The sequence below is a fragment of the Podarcis pityusensis genome (genome assembly GCF_964106645.2).
Source record: "Podarcis pityusensis genome assembly, chromosome: 2".
Classification (NCBI taxonomy): domain Eukaryota; kingdom Metazoa; phylum Chordata; class Lepidosauria; order Squamata; family Lacertidae; genus Podarcis; species Podarcis pityusensis.
Window position 1 is genome coordinate 111733719 of NC_138029.1, and position 17500 is coordinate 111751218.

Consider the following 17500-nt stretch of genomic DNA (forward strand, 5'->3'; position numbering starts at 1 on the left):
CCTTCTAAATCCGGCCCGTGAACGGTCCAGGAATCAGCGTGTTTTTACAGGAGTAGAATGTGTCCTTTTATTTAAAATGCATCTCTGGGTGATTTCTGGGGCCTGCCTGGTGTTTTTACATGAGCAGAATGTGTGCTTTTATTTAAAATGCATCTCTGGGTTATTTATGGAGCATAGGAATTCATTCATATTCATTCATATTCATTCATATTTTTTTTCAAAATATAGTCCGGCCCCCCACAAGGTCTGAGGGACAGTGGGCTGGCCCCTTGCTGAAAAAGTTTGCTGACCCCTGGTCTGGAGGGTCACAGGTCCATCTCCCGGCATTTAAGCAACTGACTTTAATGAAATGAAAGCACACAAAAGGTTTTAAAAGAAAGTAGTGGGCTTTTAACTTCAGTGTCCTTCTTGACCTCAACAGCAGAAGCCATAGACACCCACAGGTCGTTCTCAACTGCATCTACTTTCTTTAATGTTTCTCCTCCTCCTGCAAGCACAGATGAATATAACCGCAACTGTACTTGGGGAAGGAGGGATGTCATTTAGCTGCAGTCACACAAAAGGGAGCTGATATGTAAGCAAGATAACAGGAGCAGCTCAGTTTCCGTGAGTTTTACGTGGGTGTGAAGAAAGTTTCTCACTCACAGATAGTTCCACTCTCCAGAGTGACAGTTCAGCATGGATGGAGCAGTTGTCTATGCAGACATAAAATTACCTGAAGTTTCCCCACCTGGAAGAAACTTAGATTCAGTTCAGAAGCCAGGTATGTTAAGTTGTTATCAGAGACTTATCTTGAACTGCTTGTGCAAGACGTAGGGGTTGAGGGTAGGACCAGTTTAAGCTGATGCAGGAGGGCCCAGGACTCAAACGCAGGCACACATTCATGTTTTGGCAATTGCAAAGTTTCACCATTTGTTTTTATTGCACGGCAAACCAAACTGTGGCACTGTCTCAGCTTACAGCTGTACAATTAAGTGAATAAGTGGTGTGATTTAGTAAAATACTTTTCTTTCTTTCTTTTTGTTAGCTGATACGAATTTTGCCATGTTGAAAAGTTTTTAAAGTTCCTAAATATTGATTATAAAATACATCCATTCTGACGGCACAAGACAAAAACCATGAGGAAAATGCCCTCTGTTTAGCGGATATTTTTGTCCAGTGCTTCGTTTTCTTTTCTTGTGTTCATCATTTCTTACGCTTTTATTATAACTCAAAAAGCTTGAAGTGGGGCAGGCCTCGCCGGTTCTGTCAGGGAGCTCAAAATCAATTTACGGAAACATGCTACCCTTTTCAGCCTCGCTTAGAGCAGCTTTACACAAGCTGAAGGAAGAAACGGGAGAGAACGTAACACTTTCTCACCATGTTTCTGAAGTGGTACCCACTAAAGGAAGGAGGGGATGAGCAAGGTGTTTCTGCATCAGAAGTATGGGACAAAGACTTGCTGCGTCATTTCCTGCTGATTCCAAAGAGAATTACGATAATCTGTGGATAATCCCTTTGTGGTGGGCCAGCACATTTAAACTGAGGTGCAGTAGTGAATTATTGTTCACAGCCTCACATGTAAAGAAATGAAGCAAGAATTCCCTGTGCTACCTCATGGACTTTCTTTAAATGTAAAGGACTGGTGAACAGGAACTTTGGAGAACTTGCACCTCTTCAACAGATGACCTGATACCATACAAGTTCATATGACACACACACACACACACACACTCACACACACACACCCCACTGAGAACAGATCAGCATGAGCATAACACCAATTTTTGTGCAATCCAAGATACATGTTATTATATACAAACTGGGACCCGAACATATTTGCATGGGAGTATTTTCACTCTTGTGAACTCATCTAAATTTGTTAGAATCTCCAGGAAGACTTGGCAAATGTTGGGGATGTTAAATTGATGGTGATGGAAGCAGAATAATCTCTCTCTCTCTCTCTCTCTCTCTCACACACACACACACACACACACACTCCTGTATCTACTTTGTGGACCTCTCTCCCAGATACTGCCCCTCTGAGCAAATCTCTCTCTTTTTTTTTTAATATAGATTTTTATTGGTTTTACAGCATTTTTTAAACAATACAAACAAATAAAAAGACAAACAAACATGTATAATTTCACAACCTTTTTTCCATAATCTTCGTTTCTCAGACTCCCCCATACCTCCCCTTTCTGCATCCCTGTTTGCAAAATTATTTCAGCAGCTTTTAAGCAATTTTATCAAATATATGTCCTCTTAGTCCTTTCTCTAACTTAATCTTATGTCACTGTTTCCCCTTTTCTCTCAGCACCTCGGCATTTTAGCATTCATCAATTTTATAATAGCTCTTAAGATAAATTTTAAATTTCTTCCAGTCCTCTTCCGCCGTCTCTTTCCTCTGATCACGGATTCTGCCAGTCATCTCAGCCAATGTCATATAATCCATCACTTTCATCTGCCATTCTTCCACGGTGGGTAGGTCTTGTGTCTTCCAATACTTTGCGATGAGTATTCTTGCTGCTGTCGTCGCATACATAAAGAAAATTCTATCTTTCTTTGACACCAATTGGCCGACAATGCCCAAGAGAAAGGCCTCTGGTTTCTTAGGGAAAGTACATTTAAGTACCTTTTTCATTTCATTATATATCATTTCCCAGAAAGCCTTAATCTTCGGGCACGTCCACCAAAGGTGATAGAAAGTACCTTCAGTTTCTTTACACTTCCAACACTTATTATCAGGCAAATGATAAATTTTTGCTAGCTTGACTGGGGTCATGTACCACCTGTAGATCATTTTCATAACATTTTCCTTTAAGGCATTACATGCCGTAAATTTTATACCGGTGTTCCACAACCATTCCCAGTCAGCAAACATAATATTGTGACCAATGTCCTGTGCCCACTTAATCATAGCCGATTTAACTGTTTCATCTTGTGTATTCCATTTCAGCAGCAAGTTATACATTCTTGACAAATTCTTGGTATTGGGTTCTAACAATTCAGTTTCTAATTTTGATTTCTCCACCTGGAAGCCAATTTTCCTATCTTGTTTGTAAACCTCCATTATTTGATAATAATGGAGCCAATCTCTTACTTTAGGTTTCAATTTCTCATGACTCTGCAATTTCAATTTATCTCCATCTTGTTCCAAGATTTCCCAATACTTTGGCCATTCGGCCTCTCTGAGCAAATCTCTACCTCCTTTAGAAGGCATGTGGAAACATTTTTGTTTAGATTTGCATGTGTGTGGTGAACTGGTTTGTGCTCTGTTGCTTTAAAGATTTGCTTTTGTGGTTGACGCTGCTGTGATTTTGCCGAATTTGGTTTTATGTATTTCGTTGTACGTTGGCTCTGGAGTTTCTGAGGAAAGGCAGCTGAGAAACAAATGCCTTGCTGCTATTTACTTGCTTGCTTGCTTGCTTGTTGGTTTTGTTATGTATTTCTATGCCACATAGGTCACCTGGTAGGAGCATGGGACTCTTAATCTCAAGGATGTGGGTTTGAGCCCCACATGGGGTGAAAGATTCCTACATTGCAGGGGGTTGTACTGGGTGGTCTTTGTGGCCCCTTCCAACTCTAGAATTCTGTGATTCTGGCCAAGGGACATCTAAAATGGCTCACAAAATAACCAGAAAACAAGTACAATAAAAACCCAAACTGCACTAATCAGAGAGCAAAATTTTAAAAAAATGTATTAAAAAATGGTGCCAGGAGGGTGAAACAAGGGGGGTGAAAAGGTGGGGGCAGCACTAAATGACCAATGGAAGGAAAAGAAGAGGCAAAGTAGAGCCGGCCCTACCATCGGGCAAAGTGAGAAAAATTGGCTTGCCTCAGGTGCCAAAATTTCTTGGGCTATCCCTAGTTTAGGCAGTAGAGAGTACAGCACATTTTAGCATTCAGCTAAAGGATTCTGGGCACAGTTCAATCCACTGGTAACTGTTGGAGGCTGGGCTAAGCAGCCATTTGATCCTCTACAATTCAGTAAATTATCACAGGTGCACACCCAGTTCTTAGTGGTCTCATTTTGGCTCCATTCCTTCTCACCAGTTAAGTTCGCTATTGGAGGCAGAGATGCCTTGCAGGCAAAGAGCCCCTGGTTCATTCTCTGGCCAGATAAGACCCCTACCTGAAGCCCTGGAGAGTCATAACTAGACAGACAATACTGAGCTAGATGGAGTAACAGTCTGAGCTGATGCAAGGCACTTCCTTATGTCCCTATTTCATAGCGGAATTCTCCATCAAGGCCCTGCAATGCAGAGTTAAAAGCTGAACACAGGGCTGCCTTGGAACATTATCCCCAATCTTTTCACCTGCGTTTTTGCAGAACACCAACTGTGCCCACGCTGGCATGGAATTATGCTGCAGGTTGGATGGGCTGCAAACATCGTCCTGGTGGTGGCAGTGATAGTGATGGGAGTTTGGGGTAAGTATCATAACGTGAGATTTGCGCAAGACTTAATAATGAACTTCCCTGGGGCCCTGGGTGCCTGGGCACCCACAAAATTCCCCATGAAGGTGCCAGGCACCCACAAATTTCGGTGCCACGGCCGTGCATGCTGCAGAGGGCCAGTCCACTGTGCCTCAGACCTTGTGGGGGGCCGGACTATATTTTTTTTGGGGGGGGGGGGATGAGCGAATTCCTATGCCCCAGAAATAACCCAGCGATGCATTTTAAATAAAAGCACACATTCTGCTCATGTAAAAACACCAGGCAGGCCCCAGAAATCACCCAGAGATGCATTTTAAATAAAAGGACACATTCTACTCCTGTAAAAACACGCTGATTCCTGGACCGTTCACGGGCCGGATTTAGAAGGCGATTGGGCCTGATCCGGCCCCTGGGCCTTAGTTTGCCTATCCATGATGTTGACTATGGTCTGCTAAGGAAACATGGCCATTTAAGAGAGATAAACCAATTTGAAAACCTTCTGATAAACAAACAGAAGCAACAACTTCTTAGTAAGATATATAGCAGAATTAGGAGTGTGGACATATCTAAGAATTCATACCCATGTAATTGTGACAGAGAACTCAGGGGGGAAATGTCTCAGAAGAAGTAGACATGGATGCACCCACATATCCTACAGCAGACTGTGCACAAATTTAAAATAAAGATATATAGAGATCAGTATTCCAGTGGTACCTGAGACCTGTATCACTTAATCCATGGGTAGGCAAACTAAGGCCCGGGGGGCCGGATCAGGCCCAATCGCCTTCTAAATCCAGCCCACAGATGGTCCAGGAACCAGCATGTTTTTACATGAGTAGAATGTGTGCTTTTATTTAAAATGCATCTCTGGGTTATTTGTGGGGCATAGGAATTTGTTCTTTTTTCTCTCCAAGATATAGTCCGGCCCCGCACAAGGTCTGAGGGACAGTGCACCTGGTCCCTTGATGAAAAAGTTTGCTGACGCCTGACTTAATCAAATATACAACAACACAGTTTAGATATGGTGGAAATGCAGAGCACCAAATCAGAAAGTGATTTATATTTTGGGGGGTCTAGGTATAACATAATGATTTTTGGGAAACTGTAATAAATTAATTAAACTTACAACAGGCAAAAACATTGCTTTTAAGTTTTGAATTTTATTTTATGCTGTTTTGCTTTATTGTGATTTTTTAAAAAATAATTGTTATTTTACATTGGTGATTTGCTCATTTTACAGAGCTGCTTTGAAAGGATTATCCATAATGATTCTGAAATAAATAAATATCTCGGCCCCTTGCTGTCTTTGGAAGGACAACTTGGTATTTGCAAAGCATCTTTACGAATCCCTGTGGAAGTCAGCAGAGCAGCGTCACCCAACCTGGTGCCCTCTATCTTTTGGACTAAAACTCCCATCATGGCCATGCTGGCTGAGGCTGCTGGGAGTTGTAGTTCAAGACACCTAAAGGACCCCACAGTAGAGGGCGCTGTGGAGGCGGCTCATCAGCCAGCAGTACTATCAAGCTTTAAACTTACAACATAGTAAAAAAAAAATCTGCCTAAATCTTTCTCCTCCCCAGTTATAAATAAAACTCCACAGGATCGTGAAAAACAGGTCAAAGCATCTGAATGGTCTCCGAACACAACTCAGTACAGCCCTGAAGGATGTGAAGGAAGCAAAGCATCAGAGGATTTCAGGTCAACTCTGAAACAAAAATTGTGTGAGACGGGTAAATTAATTTCCTAAGTTACTGCAACATGCTTATGCCTTTGATCTGCCTCTGCTACACTTTCCAGATAAACTGTCGTTACTAAAAAAAAATAAAAATATTCTAAATGTATAATGGCACCTAGTGCTCAGCTCCGGAAAATGCAGCCCTGAAAGAAATTTTCAGCTGAAGTACAATAAGCCCACAACTGATACAGGGGTTATAGGATCATAGAATCATAGAGTTGGAAGAGACCACAAGGGCCATTGAGTCCAACCCCCTGCCAAGCAGATTTCATGGCTCCTCGGCATCACACTGCAATGCCCCCTCTACAGCTGCCTCTTGACAACTTGAAAACTTATGTTTTCAACATAAAACTTATGTTGAAAAAAAAAACCATGAAAACTTATGTTGTGGGGATCATGCCTAGAGCCAGAACCGCATATAGTCAAAGCACTAAAGTCACTTTTCTCAAAAACCCCGTCCCCTGTATTTTATTTTTTTGCCACACGTGGAAAGCTGAACATGTTAAATGTGTGCAAATTATGAGCTTACTGCACTGGAGACTGTTTCTATTATTTTAACATTTGGTAGGGCTGGCCCAAGACATTTTACCATCCTGAGACAAACCACAAAATGGCGCCTTCCCCACGAGGGAAGAAGGGGTGTTTGAAGATCTATTTTGGGAACAAGGGAAAGAATCAAGTCAACCTTACCTGAGAGGTGAAATGGAAATCAAAGGCTATCATGGCGAGGGGAGGCAAACCCTCTGAATCAAGCTGGGTGCAGGCATAGGCGCCGACTCCATGGGGCCTGAGGGGGCCCGAGCCCCCTCAAAAATTCGTTTGGGGGGGCTCCGCCCCCCCAATAATCTCGGGCGCCCCTCCAGCAGAGCGCCACCGCCGCCCCTCCCCCAGCCCAAAATGCACAGGGTCGGGCTGCATGCCTCCTGCCCTCCCTCCCGAGCAAAAGCTCCACCCAATTTCCTTCGGAGCTGATTAATAGGCGCAGCACACTCTCCCCTATTCGCTCACGAGGAGGCGGCGCCACTTTATCTGCATATTCATGAGCTTATTTATTATTCATGAGCTTTCGCGGGCTCCCCCAATATTTTTTATAAGTCGGCGCCCCTGGGTGCAGGTACAGATTAGAAGACCCCAGAGGGCAGCCCCTGCCATTTCCTTCCAGTGGGGAAGACTAGTATTGCGTCCTATTTGTCAAGAGGCAGCTGTAGAGGGGGCATTGCAGTGTGATGCCGAGGAGCCATGAAATCCAGCCTCCAATGATTGTGCCACAGTCATTGTTGACACCATGGTGGCAACAGTAGTGGGCAATGTATCCTTGGATGCTGGATCTGCTGCACCTATGGATCCGACCGCCTGAGGCAGTTGCCTCACCCTGCCCCATGGGTGGGCCAGCCCTGAAACACACATGGTACACAATGTAAGATTAACACCTTTTCCTGCCCAAAGGATTTATATTCTGCATTAGACTGAGGGAAAGGGGGGAACCTGGCATTTGTACTAAGAATAAACTTCCCGCAATCTCATTTGATGAGTTTTCAGTTTCTCTGCATTTGTTCTAGAGCAGCCTTTCTCAACCTGTGGGTCCCCAGATGTTGTTGGACTACAACTCCCATCACCTCTAGCTAGCAAAGCTCAGGGATGATGGGAGTTGTAGTCCAACAACATCTGGGGACCCACAGGTTGAGAACCGCTGTTCTAGAGTCACAGGCACTATGGGTGCAATCCTAACCCCCTAGTGTTTATAATGGGGAAGGAGAGGTCACTAGACTGGTGCAAAAGGCCTTCTCCACCCATCTCTCCACTGCTGATAGTGCAGCAAATCACAAACTGTTTTGAAAACATAGAGAATTGAACTTAACACGGGAAAAATGAATAACTGAGGGGAGGGAGAATGGAACAACTGCTTATATGTAGCCCTACTCCCAGCCTGAGGTTTGGCTTGCCCTGTGCATATCTGTTTGCTGAGCTTCAGTTCTTTGAAACTGACAGAATACCATACATTTCCTACTAAAACCACCAAGACTTCTGTTGTTCTCCAGCTAACAATCAAAAATATGCAAATAACATCGTTCTGCAAACTGCTGCGAGAGATCTGCTGCAAGAGCGCTCGTGAAGCTGAATGGCGAAAGACTCGCCTGAAAAGTACAGATTGTGTGAGGTATAAATCCAAATTTAAAACAATGGGAATTTTTCTTCTTAGAGGATGGAAGCTGCCACCTGTGCCCCATGCAGTGGCGTCTGCACAAGAATAAATGCTACTGGTTTTCTGAAATGATTCAGTCTTGGGAGAAGAGCAAGGAAGACTGTATAGCTAAGAAGTCTCACCTACTAATAATTGATGATCAGGAAGAAAAGGTACAAAATATTCAATCCGGACAAGGAATTTTTACTCTTTCACACTTTTATCTCTATTACAGAATGTTTACTCTTTCGCCCTTATTAGTGCGTAAGCCAGCAATGTGAAGGATCGCTGTCAAAATTAGTATACACTACACCATAGTTTTGAAGGGGCACTGAAGTACGTATGGGGAACGTTCATGCTTTGAGATCCATCTGTTCATGTGACTAAACATCATGAGAGGAACCCAGGTGATCAGGCCAAAGGCTCATCTGAGTCTAGCAGTCCGTTCCCACAGTGGCCAACCACATCCTTACAAGGAAGCATGTTGCAGTAATCTAGTCAGGAGGTTATCAATGCATGAACGGCAGTGCATGTAGCTACCTTAGATGGGATAAGATTCAAAGCCTCGCTAAGGAGATTGCTCCATCAGAGCAAGCATCTCTGTTTGCCTAATGGAAAACCATCTCCTCCCCCCCATGTGCTATTCTGGGGTTCTCCTTGTCAGCATCGCCCTTGAGCCAGTGCCACCAACTGGACTCACACACTTCAGCCCTGACTGGGCCAGGCGAGCTGGGTAGCACTTCCAGAGACCACCTTCTATACAGGAACAGGTCAAAGTGCTGTGGACTCACAGCTTAGAGTTGTGAGCACCGGATTCACTCCAACAAGAAGACAGTCGTCGCACAGCAGAGTATAGCAGAGCATAAATGACTCGGAGAGCAGCTCTGTAGAATATCTTCTTTATTCTATAACTACAACTATAATACAACTATATACAGAGCTAAATAGGTCTAAGCATAAATGAATGCTGAACCGCACTGAGTGTCTGCAGCTGCTCTTAGCAGCAACCTTATCTAAACACACAATCTCTCTCTAACACTCTCTCTCTCCGACACACTGACTGACTCTTTGATGTGGTGCTGGAGCAGAATAAGTAGAGAGCAGAACACGCCTCCTCCTCTCTGGAGAATCAGCAGACTCCTCAGGAGATTCTTGGATATGGGAGGGGTGAAATCTCCTCACTCCTGACCCCCCAAAGCGAATTTGGGGGAGGAATGGGGGGCCCCAGGAGGAGGAGAGGGGGGGAATTCCCATTGTACAAGCCGGAGTCATTACTCTGACACCTACTAATGCAGTTATTGTGGGAATGTTGAGGAAAGTAGGAGAGGATATATTGATTAAATACAGTGGTACCTCGGGTTACAGATGCTTCAGGTTACATATGCTTCAGGTTACAGACTCTGCTAACCCAGAAATAGTACCTTGGGTTAAGAACTTTGCTTCAGGATGAGAACAGAAATCGTGCAGTGGCAGCAGGAGGCCCCATTAGCTAAAGTGGTACCTCAGGTTAAGAACAGTTTCAGGTTAAGAACGGACCTCCAGAACAAATTAAGTTCTTAACCCGAGGTACCACTGTATTATCTATCCCTCCTCACTCATGCTAGTGAGCAAGCAGCAGAGCACATTTCCTTGCACATTGCTGGAAGCAAGTTGGATTCATTAGAATCATTTAAGTTAAGCGATCCAGTCTGGCTTGCCCAGTCTGGAATGTTCCTGGTAAGTTTCCCCTCCTAAAATAATAATAACACAACAGTCATCTTTAAAAATAAGATTAAAGTTCACTTACATTCAGTTCATAGCAGTAAATCTGAAGGCAGGCTTTATCTTGTGGTTACAGTTACAGTGGTGCCCCGCAAGACGAATGCCTCAAAAGACGAAAAACTCGCTAGACGAAAGGGTTTTGCGGTTTTTGAGCTGCTTCGCAAGACGAATTTCCCTATGGGCTTGCTTCGCAAGACGAAAACATCTTGCGTTTTTTGCAAGTTTGTTTCCTTTTTCTTAATACCTTTAATACAGTTGCGACTTGACTTTGAGGAGCAACTCATAGAACGCGGTGTGGTAGCCTTTTTTGAGGTTTTTGGCGATTTTTGAAGCTTTTCCAAAACTTTTCCGACACCGTGCTTCGCAAGACGAAAAATTCGCTAGACGAAAAAACTCGCAGAACGAATTAATTTCGTCTTGCGAGGCACCACTGTACATTTGGAGAGCAAAAACATCTGAGCTAGGCCTCTGACTTTCCACCTTGTGGCTTCCATCCTCTGTAAGGATGAGCAATGTAAGAGCCAGAAGAGGAGTCCGAAAGGAGAAAATGGAAAAGGGGAAGATGGCTGTCTGGCTAGACCTTTTGTATGGTCTGCTAGGGTCACACCCATCTACCTGGTCACACACAGGGGGAGGAGGCTTCAGAGCAAGTATGACAGGAAGTCCTCCCTGTCTGGATCAACATTCCCCTGTGTATCCACTCTAGGTAACAGGAAATGTTGCATTTGACTGCTTCAGTGGCCATATATCCCACAACTATTTAGTTGAATCTGACCCATTAGCCACAGCTGACTTACCAGCCAAAGCTGATTAAAAGGCGCTCCTTGCCACAGAGGCCACCTGCACCTCAAGTGACAACAGTGGTTCAAGATGTAGTACCTCCAAGCTACATACCACTGGTCTATTCCCTGGATCTGAGAACCACTCACCCACAAAGCTATGTGCTAAGACCTATTCCCCAGCTCCCTGTCCACCACACAGTAAGGTCTTTGCTTGGGGTCCACATCCTGTTTAGGAGCCAGTGTGGTGTAGTGGTTAAGGGCGGTAGTCACGTAATCTGGGGAACCGGGTTCGCGTCTCCGCTCCTCCTCATGCAGCTGCTGGGTGACCTTGGGCCAGTCACACTTCTTTGAAGTCTCTCAGCCCCACTCACCTCACAGAGTGTTTGTTGTGGGGGAGGAAGGGAAAGGAGAATGTTAGCCGCTTTGAGACTCCTTAAAGGGGGTGAAAGGCGGGATATCAAATCCAAACTCTTCTTCTTCTTCTTCTTCTGTTTATGCAGTGCTTTTTTCTGGGGGGACGCAGGGGGACGCATACCCCTAAACATTTTGTGAATCTAAGTTTGGCCTCATTGAGGGGCAGTATTTCAATACAAGTAGGAAAATGAGAGTACCCCTAAACATTTTTAAAGAAAAAAGCACTGTGTTTATGTAATTAAATCATATTTTATAGGAATTCATCCAGAAAAATGGGAAAGCAGTATGGATTGGACTTATCATGTCATCGCCAAAGAAGAAATGGATCTGGATCAACGGCTCTTTGTTACAGGAGAAATTGTGAGTGCTGAAACACCCGTGTAGGGGAAATTGTGGAAATCAATAGTTTTGCATGATGAACTCGCAAGAAAAGCTACGATAAGGAAAACTGTAGACGTTACCATGTCTGTACAGTGGTACCTCTGGTTGGGAAAGGGATCTGTTCTGGAGGCCCGTTCACAACATGAAAAGAGAACAACCTGCAGCACAACTCACAGGAGCATGTCTGTGCATGTCTGTGCATGCGCAGGTTGCGATTCGCCACTTCTGCGCATGCGCGTGATGTCATTTTGCGCTTCTGCGCATGTGGGAGCAGCGAAACCCGGAAGTAACCCTTTCTGGTACTTCTGGGTCGCCGTGGGACATAACCTGAAAGAATGTAATATGAAGCAGACGTAACATGAGGTATGACTGTACACTTCTTAAAGGTATTGCAGCTCTGCTCATCTTTATTACATAAAGCATATAGCAAAGGGTCTTATAGCACCTGAAAGACTAAGAGCCCAGTCCAAAATTGCCTCCTGATACATCGGCCCTGTTGAATTCAGTGGGGTTACCTTGTTCAACACTTCATTCCTTTTCATTTTCTTATATTCCTGTTCCATCTTTCTTCCATCATGTAAGATGCCATTCCTCCATCACATGGGGTTCCAGGTATTGACCAGACCTTGACCTGCTTAGCTTCAGCAAGACCTTCAGGGCATACTGAGGAATTTCAATGTACAGTGGTACCTCAGGTTACATACGCTTCAGGTTACATACGCTTCAGGTTACAGACTCCACTAACCCAGAAATAGTACCTCGGGTTAAGAACTTTGCTTCAGGATGACAACGGAAATCGTGCTCTGGTGGCACAGCAGCAGCGGGAGGCCCCATTAGCTAAAGTGGTGCTTCAGGTTAAGAACAGTTTCAGGTTAAGTACGGACCTCCAGAACAAATTAAGTACTTAACCCGAGGTGCCACTGTACAGTCATACCTCAGGTTACAGCCGCTTCAGGTTGCGTTTTTTTGGGTTGCGGACCGCCAAAACCCAGAAGTACCGGAACAGGTTACTTCCGGGTTTTGGTGGTTGCGCATGCACAGAAGCACTAAATCGCGCTTTGTGCATGCACAGAAGTGCCAAATAGCAACCCACACGTGTGCAGATGCGCAGACCCGTGTTGCGAACACTGCGGGTTGCGAACGTGCATCCCGCATGGATCATGTTCGCAACCCGAGTGTCATAAACTGACTGCTGTTTCATTCCTTCTCGCCACAGATTTCCAGCAATGCAGCCTGAGGAAGGCAGCTGTGGTGCCCTTCAAGACAATAAAATCTATTCTGAGCTGTGCAGCACACAGCTTCACTGGATTTGTCAGAAGGAATCTGTACTCCTTTGAATATCTTCATGTGTCCCCATTCGTAATCAGCTACACACTCTCCTTTAGACATCTTGTTCTCCATACTAAAAAAACCCCTCAAGGACCTTCTTGGTGGCTGCTCCCAGACTTTGGAACTCCCTCCCCAGAGAAGCCAGACTGGCTCCCTCCTTGTTGTCCTTCTGCTGGCAGGTGAAGACTTTCTTGTTCCAACAGGCTCTGGAGAACTGACTGCTTCTAACGAAAGGACTGGTGCCATGCTGTTTTCATTGTGATCATTTGTATGGTTTTAATAGATTAAATATATGTATATATGTAATTTTAATTCTATCAGTGTGTGTTTGTTTATTTTAAATTGTTGTTTTTCTTATTTGTTTTTAGCTGTTCTTCTTTTTCTCTGTAAGCCGTCTCGAGTCCCTGTCAGGGGAAAAGGCAGGGTATGTATGTATGTATGAATAAATAAATAAATAAATAACAATAATAATACAGTCGTACCAGTGTGGTGTAGTGGTTAAGAGCAGTGGACTTGTAATCTGGTGAACCGGGTCCGATTCCCTGCTCCTCCACATGCAGCTGCTGGGTGACCTTGGGCCAGTCACACTTCTCTGAAGTCTCTCAGCCTCACTCACCTCACAGGGTGTTTGTTGTGGGGGAGGAAGGGAAAGGAGAATGTTAGCTGCTTTGAGGCTCCTTAGGGTAGTGATAAAGCGGGATATCAAATCCAAACTTCTTCTTCTTCTTCTACCTCTGCTTACGTATCCCTCTGGATCTGTAAACTTAGGTTTGCGAACACGGCAAACCCAGAAGTGTATACTTCCGGGTTTTGCCGCACACACATGCGCAGAAGCACTCTATCGAGACACGCGCATGCACAGAAGTGGTGCCTCTGCCTATGGACTTTTTGGGTTGTGGAAGGACCCCCGGAATGAGTTAGGTTCATATCCGTAGGGTCCACTGTATTATAATAACATAAAATAGCCTTCACATGATAATGACAGCACCACCATACAGGAGACGAGCAATGTTTCCTCTTCTTGTTCATCTTTCTTTGTGGTCTCAGCATCTTATGGATGTGAATCACCATTACAGTGACACAGCGATGAGAAAAACTGTGCTTGATGGATATTACATTCATCAAGAGTTCTTAGCTAGGAGTACTGTGTCTTTTGGAACAGAGTCACCTGTTATAGTGATTTTTTTTGCACACTGAGGAATAAGATAACCACCCTAAACACCGATACCTAAATTAGGCTATGCGTCTATGCCATCCTGGTTGAAAAGGACCAATGCTTTCCCCCCTAAAAAATAGGTGCTGGTTCTCACCATGAAGTTGTTATAGTAAGTGTCATACTTTTAAATCAAAATAAAAAGAGGTGCCGGTACTACGTGCCCTTGAGTAGCCCATTAAAAAAGCACTGAAAATGATCGTTTTGTTTCAGGTAGGAAACTGACAGGCACTTTCCTACGTTCTTTTCTAAATGCTCATACATTGTTTTAAACCCCCTCCAAGTGTCACCCCCCTGCTCATTCTGCTTAAACCGCTGCCATTGTTTAAAATTGCCATTTTCCTCACTCAGTTTCCCCACATCCCAGCAGTACCTGAGCCTCTTGTTTAAAACTGCTGGTGTTGTGCAGCCCACCTTCTCTTTTGCTCCCCTCCCCCACCCTGACTTCATGCAAATCCAGGATCACAGCAAAGCTTTACAAATCCTGCAATGGATGACGACTGCCTTACATTTTTATGTCTATAGGAAGAGAGATGTGTGCAGCAGCAGCAGTAGTAGTAGTAGAAAGAATGTTGTCAGGCTGCAATTTGTATGCCCACCAGCAGGTGGCCATGCAAACTGCAGCATAGCAACAGAACAGCAGACAGCTGGCCAAGGCAGGCAGACAGAGCAAGCACTCTTATTAAATAAAATTAAATAATAAATAAATTAAATAATAAATAAATAAATAAATAAATAAAATAAAATAAACATTAAATACAAAATAAAATAAAATAAAATAATAATGCTCACCCAAGACTACCACCAGAATGACAGTCACAAAGTCTGCTACTCGGGGGTACTCTCATGTCATCAGGGAACCTAGGAAGTATATATGAAAGAGTGAAAGATACTGTATTGGCCTGAATATAAGCCGCATCCAAATATAAGTCGCACCTTTAAAATTAAGGGGGGGGGAGAGAAAAGAAAAACAATACCCAAATATAAGCTGCTCCCTTAAAATTCTGCAGGCACTCACACCCATTTCGTGTTACCGTATGTCTGTTTCAGCCGCGATATCGTGAAAGTCCATTTTTGTAAGTTCGCGAATTTAAGCCACACTTTAACTTTTCATGGTCAGAATCTGGAAAGAAAGTGAGGCTTATATTCAGGCCAGTACGGTAATTTGTGAACTTGAATGGCATGAGTTAGGGATGGAGGAGAAATGTGATTCAGTTCACACTGAAAAGTGAACCTGTCAAATTTGCACAACAGGAGAACCAAAAGACAGCTATTCTTCAAATTTCGCACTGCTCTGAATTTTGCGTAAGCGGCAGGCCTTGTCAAAACTAATCAGATTTCACTTGTTGATTTATTGTTCAGACCAAGCAATGGAGGGAAAGACATTCTTTTAGGTAACTTGGTAACTCTATGGAGGGTTATATGAAAGTACAGTGGTACCTCTGGTTACGTACTTAATTCGTTCCGGAGGTCCGTTCATAACCTGAAACTGTTCTTAACCTGAGGTACCACTTTAGCTAATGGGGCCTCCTGCCACACCACCAGAGCACAATTTCTGAAAGTTCTTAACCTGAGGTACTATTTCTGGGTTAGAGGAGTCTGTAACCTGAAGCATATGTAACCTGAAGCGTATGTAACCCGAGGTACCACTGTAACCTTAAATGTCTATCGCGGTGGCTAATAGGCAGCCAGATCCCTTAGCATAGGTGTGGTTTGGGCCTCGTAAATTAGATAACTTCACCTATCTCTCTTTCGTTATAGTAAGTGCCCTCATAAGTTATCCAAACCTGGATTTGACTGTAAATTTGCAATATAGATGACTTATAGTGGCACATAAGACACCCACTAAACCATTAAATACTGGAAAGAGGATGTAGAAAACTAGTTGACTGGTTAAATAAATTTGGGCTGCAATTTTATGCCTAAGTGGGAGCAAGCACCACTGAACAAAGTAGTACTTACATCTGAGTAAATATCCAAAGGAGAAGTAAACGGAAGCAACTAACTGTTAGGAAGCTGCCTTCTCTCAGTCCAGACTATTGCTCCAGCTAGCTCAATATTGTCTGCAGCTTCCAAAATGTAGACAGAGGTTTTTCCTTACCCTACCTGTAGACACTGCAGATTTATTTATTTATCTCCTACATTTATAGTTTGCCTTTCCTCGAGGAGCTCAGGGTTTCCCCCTCTGTTTTAACCCTTACAACAACAATGTGAGGTAGGTTAGGCTGAGAGGGAGTGGTTGGCTCACGGTGACTGGATTTGAACTCTGGTCTCACTGGTCCCTTCATGAAGCAAGTGTATTTCACGAAGTCTTCAAACTCTTGCAAAAAAAAGTTTTCATTTAGTCCTCAGTGTAAATTATTTTAACACAGGAAGTATGTTGTTTCCCATGCCTGTGATCTTCAGTGCTTCGTATGCTGCTGGTGAAAAAATATGAGTTTGGCCTAGATTCCACAATTCCCAGAGATGGGACTTTAGTCTGTGTTTCCCATCATGTTGGTTCCTTGGGGACAGCCTGATCATGAAGCAGAGCAGGAAAATGGATTCGGGTAGGTGTGGGAAGAAGCAAATCAGCACCACCAACCTTCCCACTACCTTGCCTTAGCATTGCTTTATTATTGGATCAGCTCACTTGTCGTGTTGGTTGCATGTTTTTGCTGGTTGAGTCACTTACTCTGTGAGGCAAGTCAATACACATACCCCTCCACCTCAGATCAGAGCGGGATTCTCCCGATACTTCCCTTTCCCTAACCAATTGGATGCTCCGCTGGGCAGCTCCACCCCTTCCTATTAAAGCAGCGACAGGCTAAGTCCCTCCTTTCGCTGCTTTACATATTTAAAGGGCTAGAGTCCTACCACCGCCTCTCTCTCTCCCTCCGGCCCTCCCCCTCCCAGGCACGCAGGACTGAGCCAGCTCGCCACCTCGGAGCTTCGCTCGCCCCCGCCCTGAACTTCAGCAGAGCCACCCGTAGCAGAACAGCCTGCGGCGCTCCAACAGGCTCTTCCCCGGACTCCTAATCTCGGCACCGGACTCTCGGCCAGGCGCCCCTGAGAGCCCAGCACCCTGGCTCCCCACACCAGTAACGCATATGGTTAAGACGGCCATGATCCTGAGAGTACCTAAGAGCCTAGCTTAGCTTCATTATCACATCATGCCAACGTCAGCAGACCTACCAGCATGGGAGGACTGATGCATTTCTCTGTTAGCGTTGCAAGGAGTTTGCAACGAATGCTGGGGCTCCTTGCAGAAAGTGATGAGCTAGGTTTTTCTTTGCTCCTCCTCAGC

General features: G+C 44.3%; 1 protein-coding gene across 1 annotated transcript; it reads left to right on the forward strand.

The window, feature by feature from the left end:
• The first annotated feature begins 387 nt into the window (after positions 1–387).
• LOC308470072 (killer cell lectin-like receptor subfamily B member 1B allele C) lies at positions 388–13476 on the forward strand. Its single transcript, XM_080993333.1, has 6 exons — positions 388–763; positions 4313–4411; positions 5998–6147; positions 8353–8507; positions 11548–11651; positions 12889–13476. Exons 1-6 carry the CDS (start codon positions 679–681, stop codon positions 13007–13009), a joined length of 714 nt encoding a protein of 237 aa, XP_080849459.1. The 5' UTR covers positions 388–678; the 3' UTR covers positions 13010–13476.
• Positions 13477–17500: the final 4024 nt, after the last annotated feature.

Bases quoted from the DNA above. Each gene is read 5' to 3' on its own strand.
- LOC308470072 (XM_080993333.1), top strand. From the start codon at position 679: ATGGATGGAGCAGTTGTCTATGCAGACATAAAATTACCTGAAGTTTCC. The intron at 764-4,312 runs GTATGTTAAGTT...GCGTTTTTGCAG, and splicing joins AGATTCAGTTCAGAAGCCAG to AACACCAACTGTGCCCACGC. The intron at 8,508-11,547 runs GTACAAAATATT...CATATTTTATAG, and splicing joins TTGATGATCAGGAAGAAAAG to GAATTCATCCAGAAAAATGG.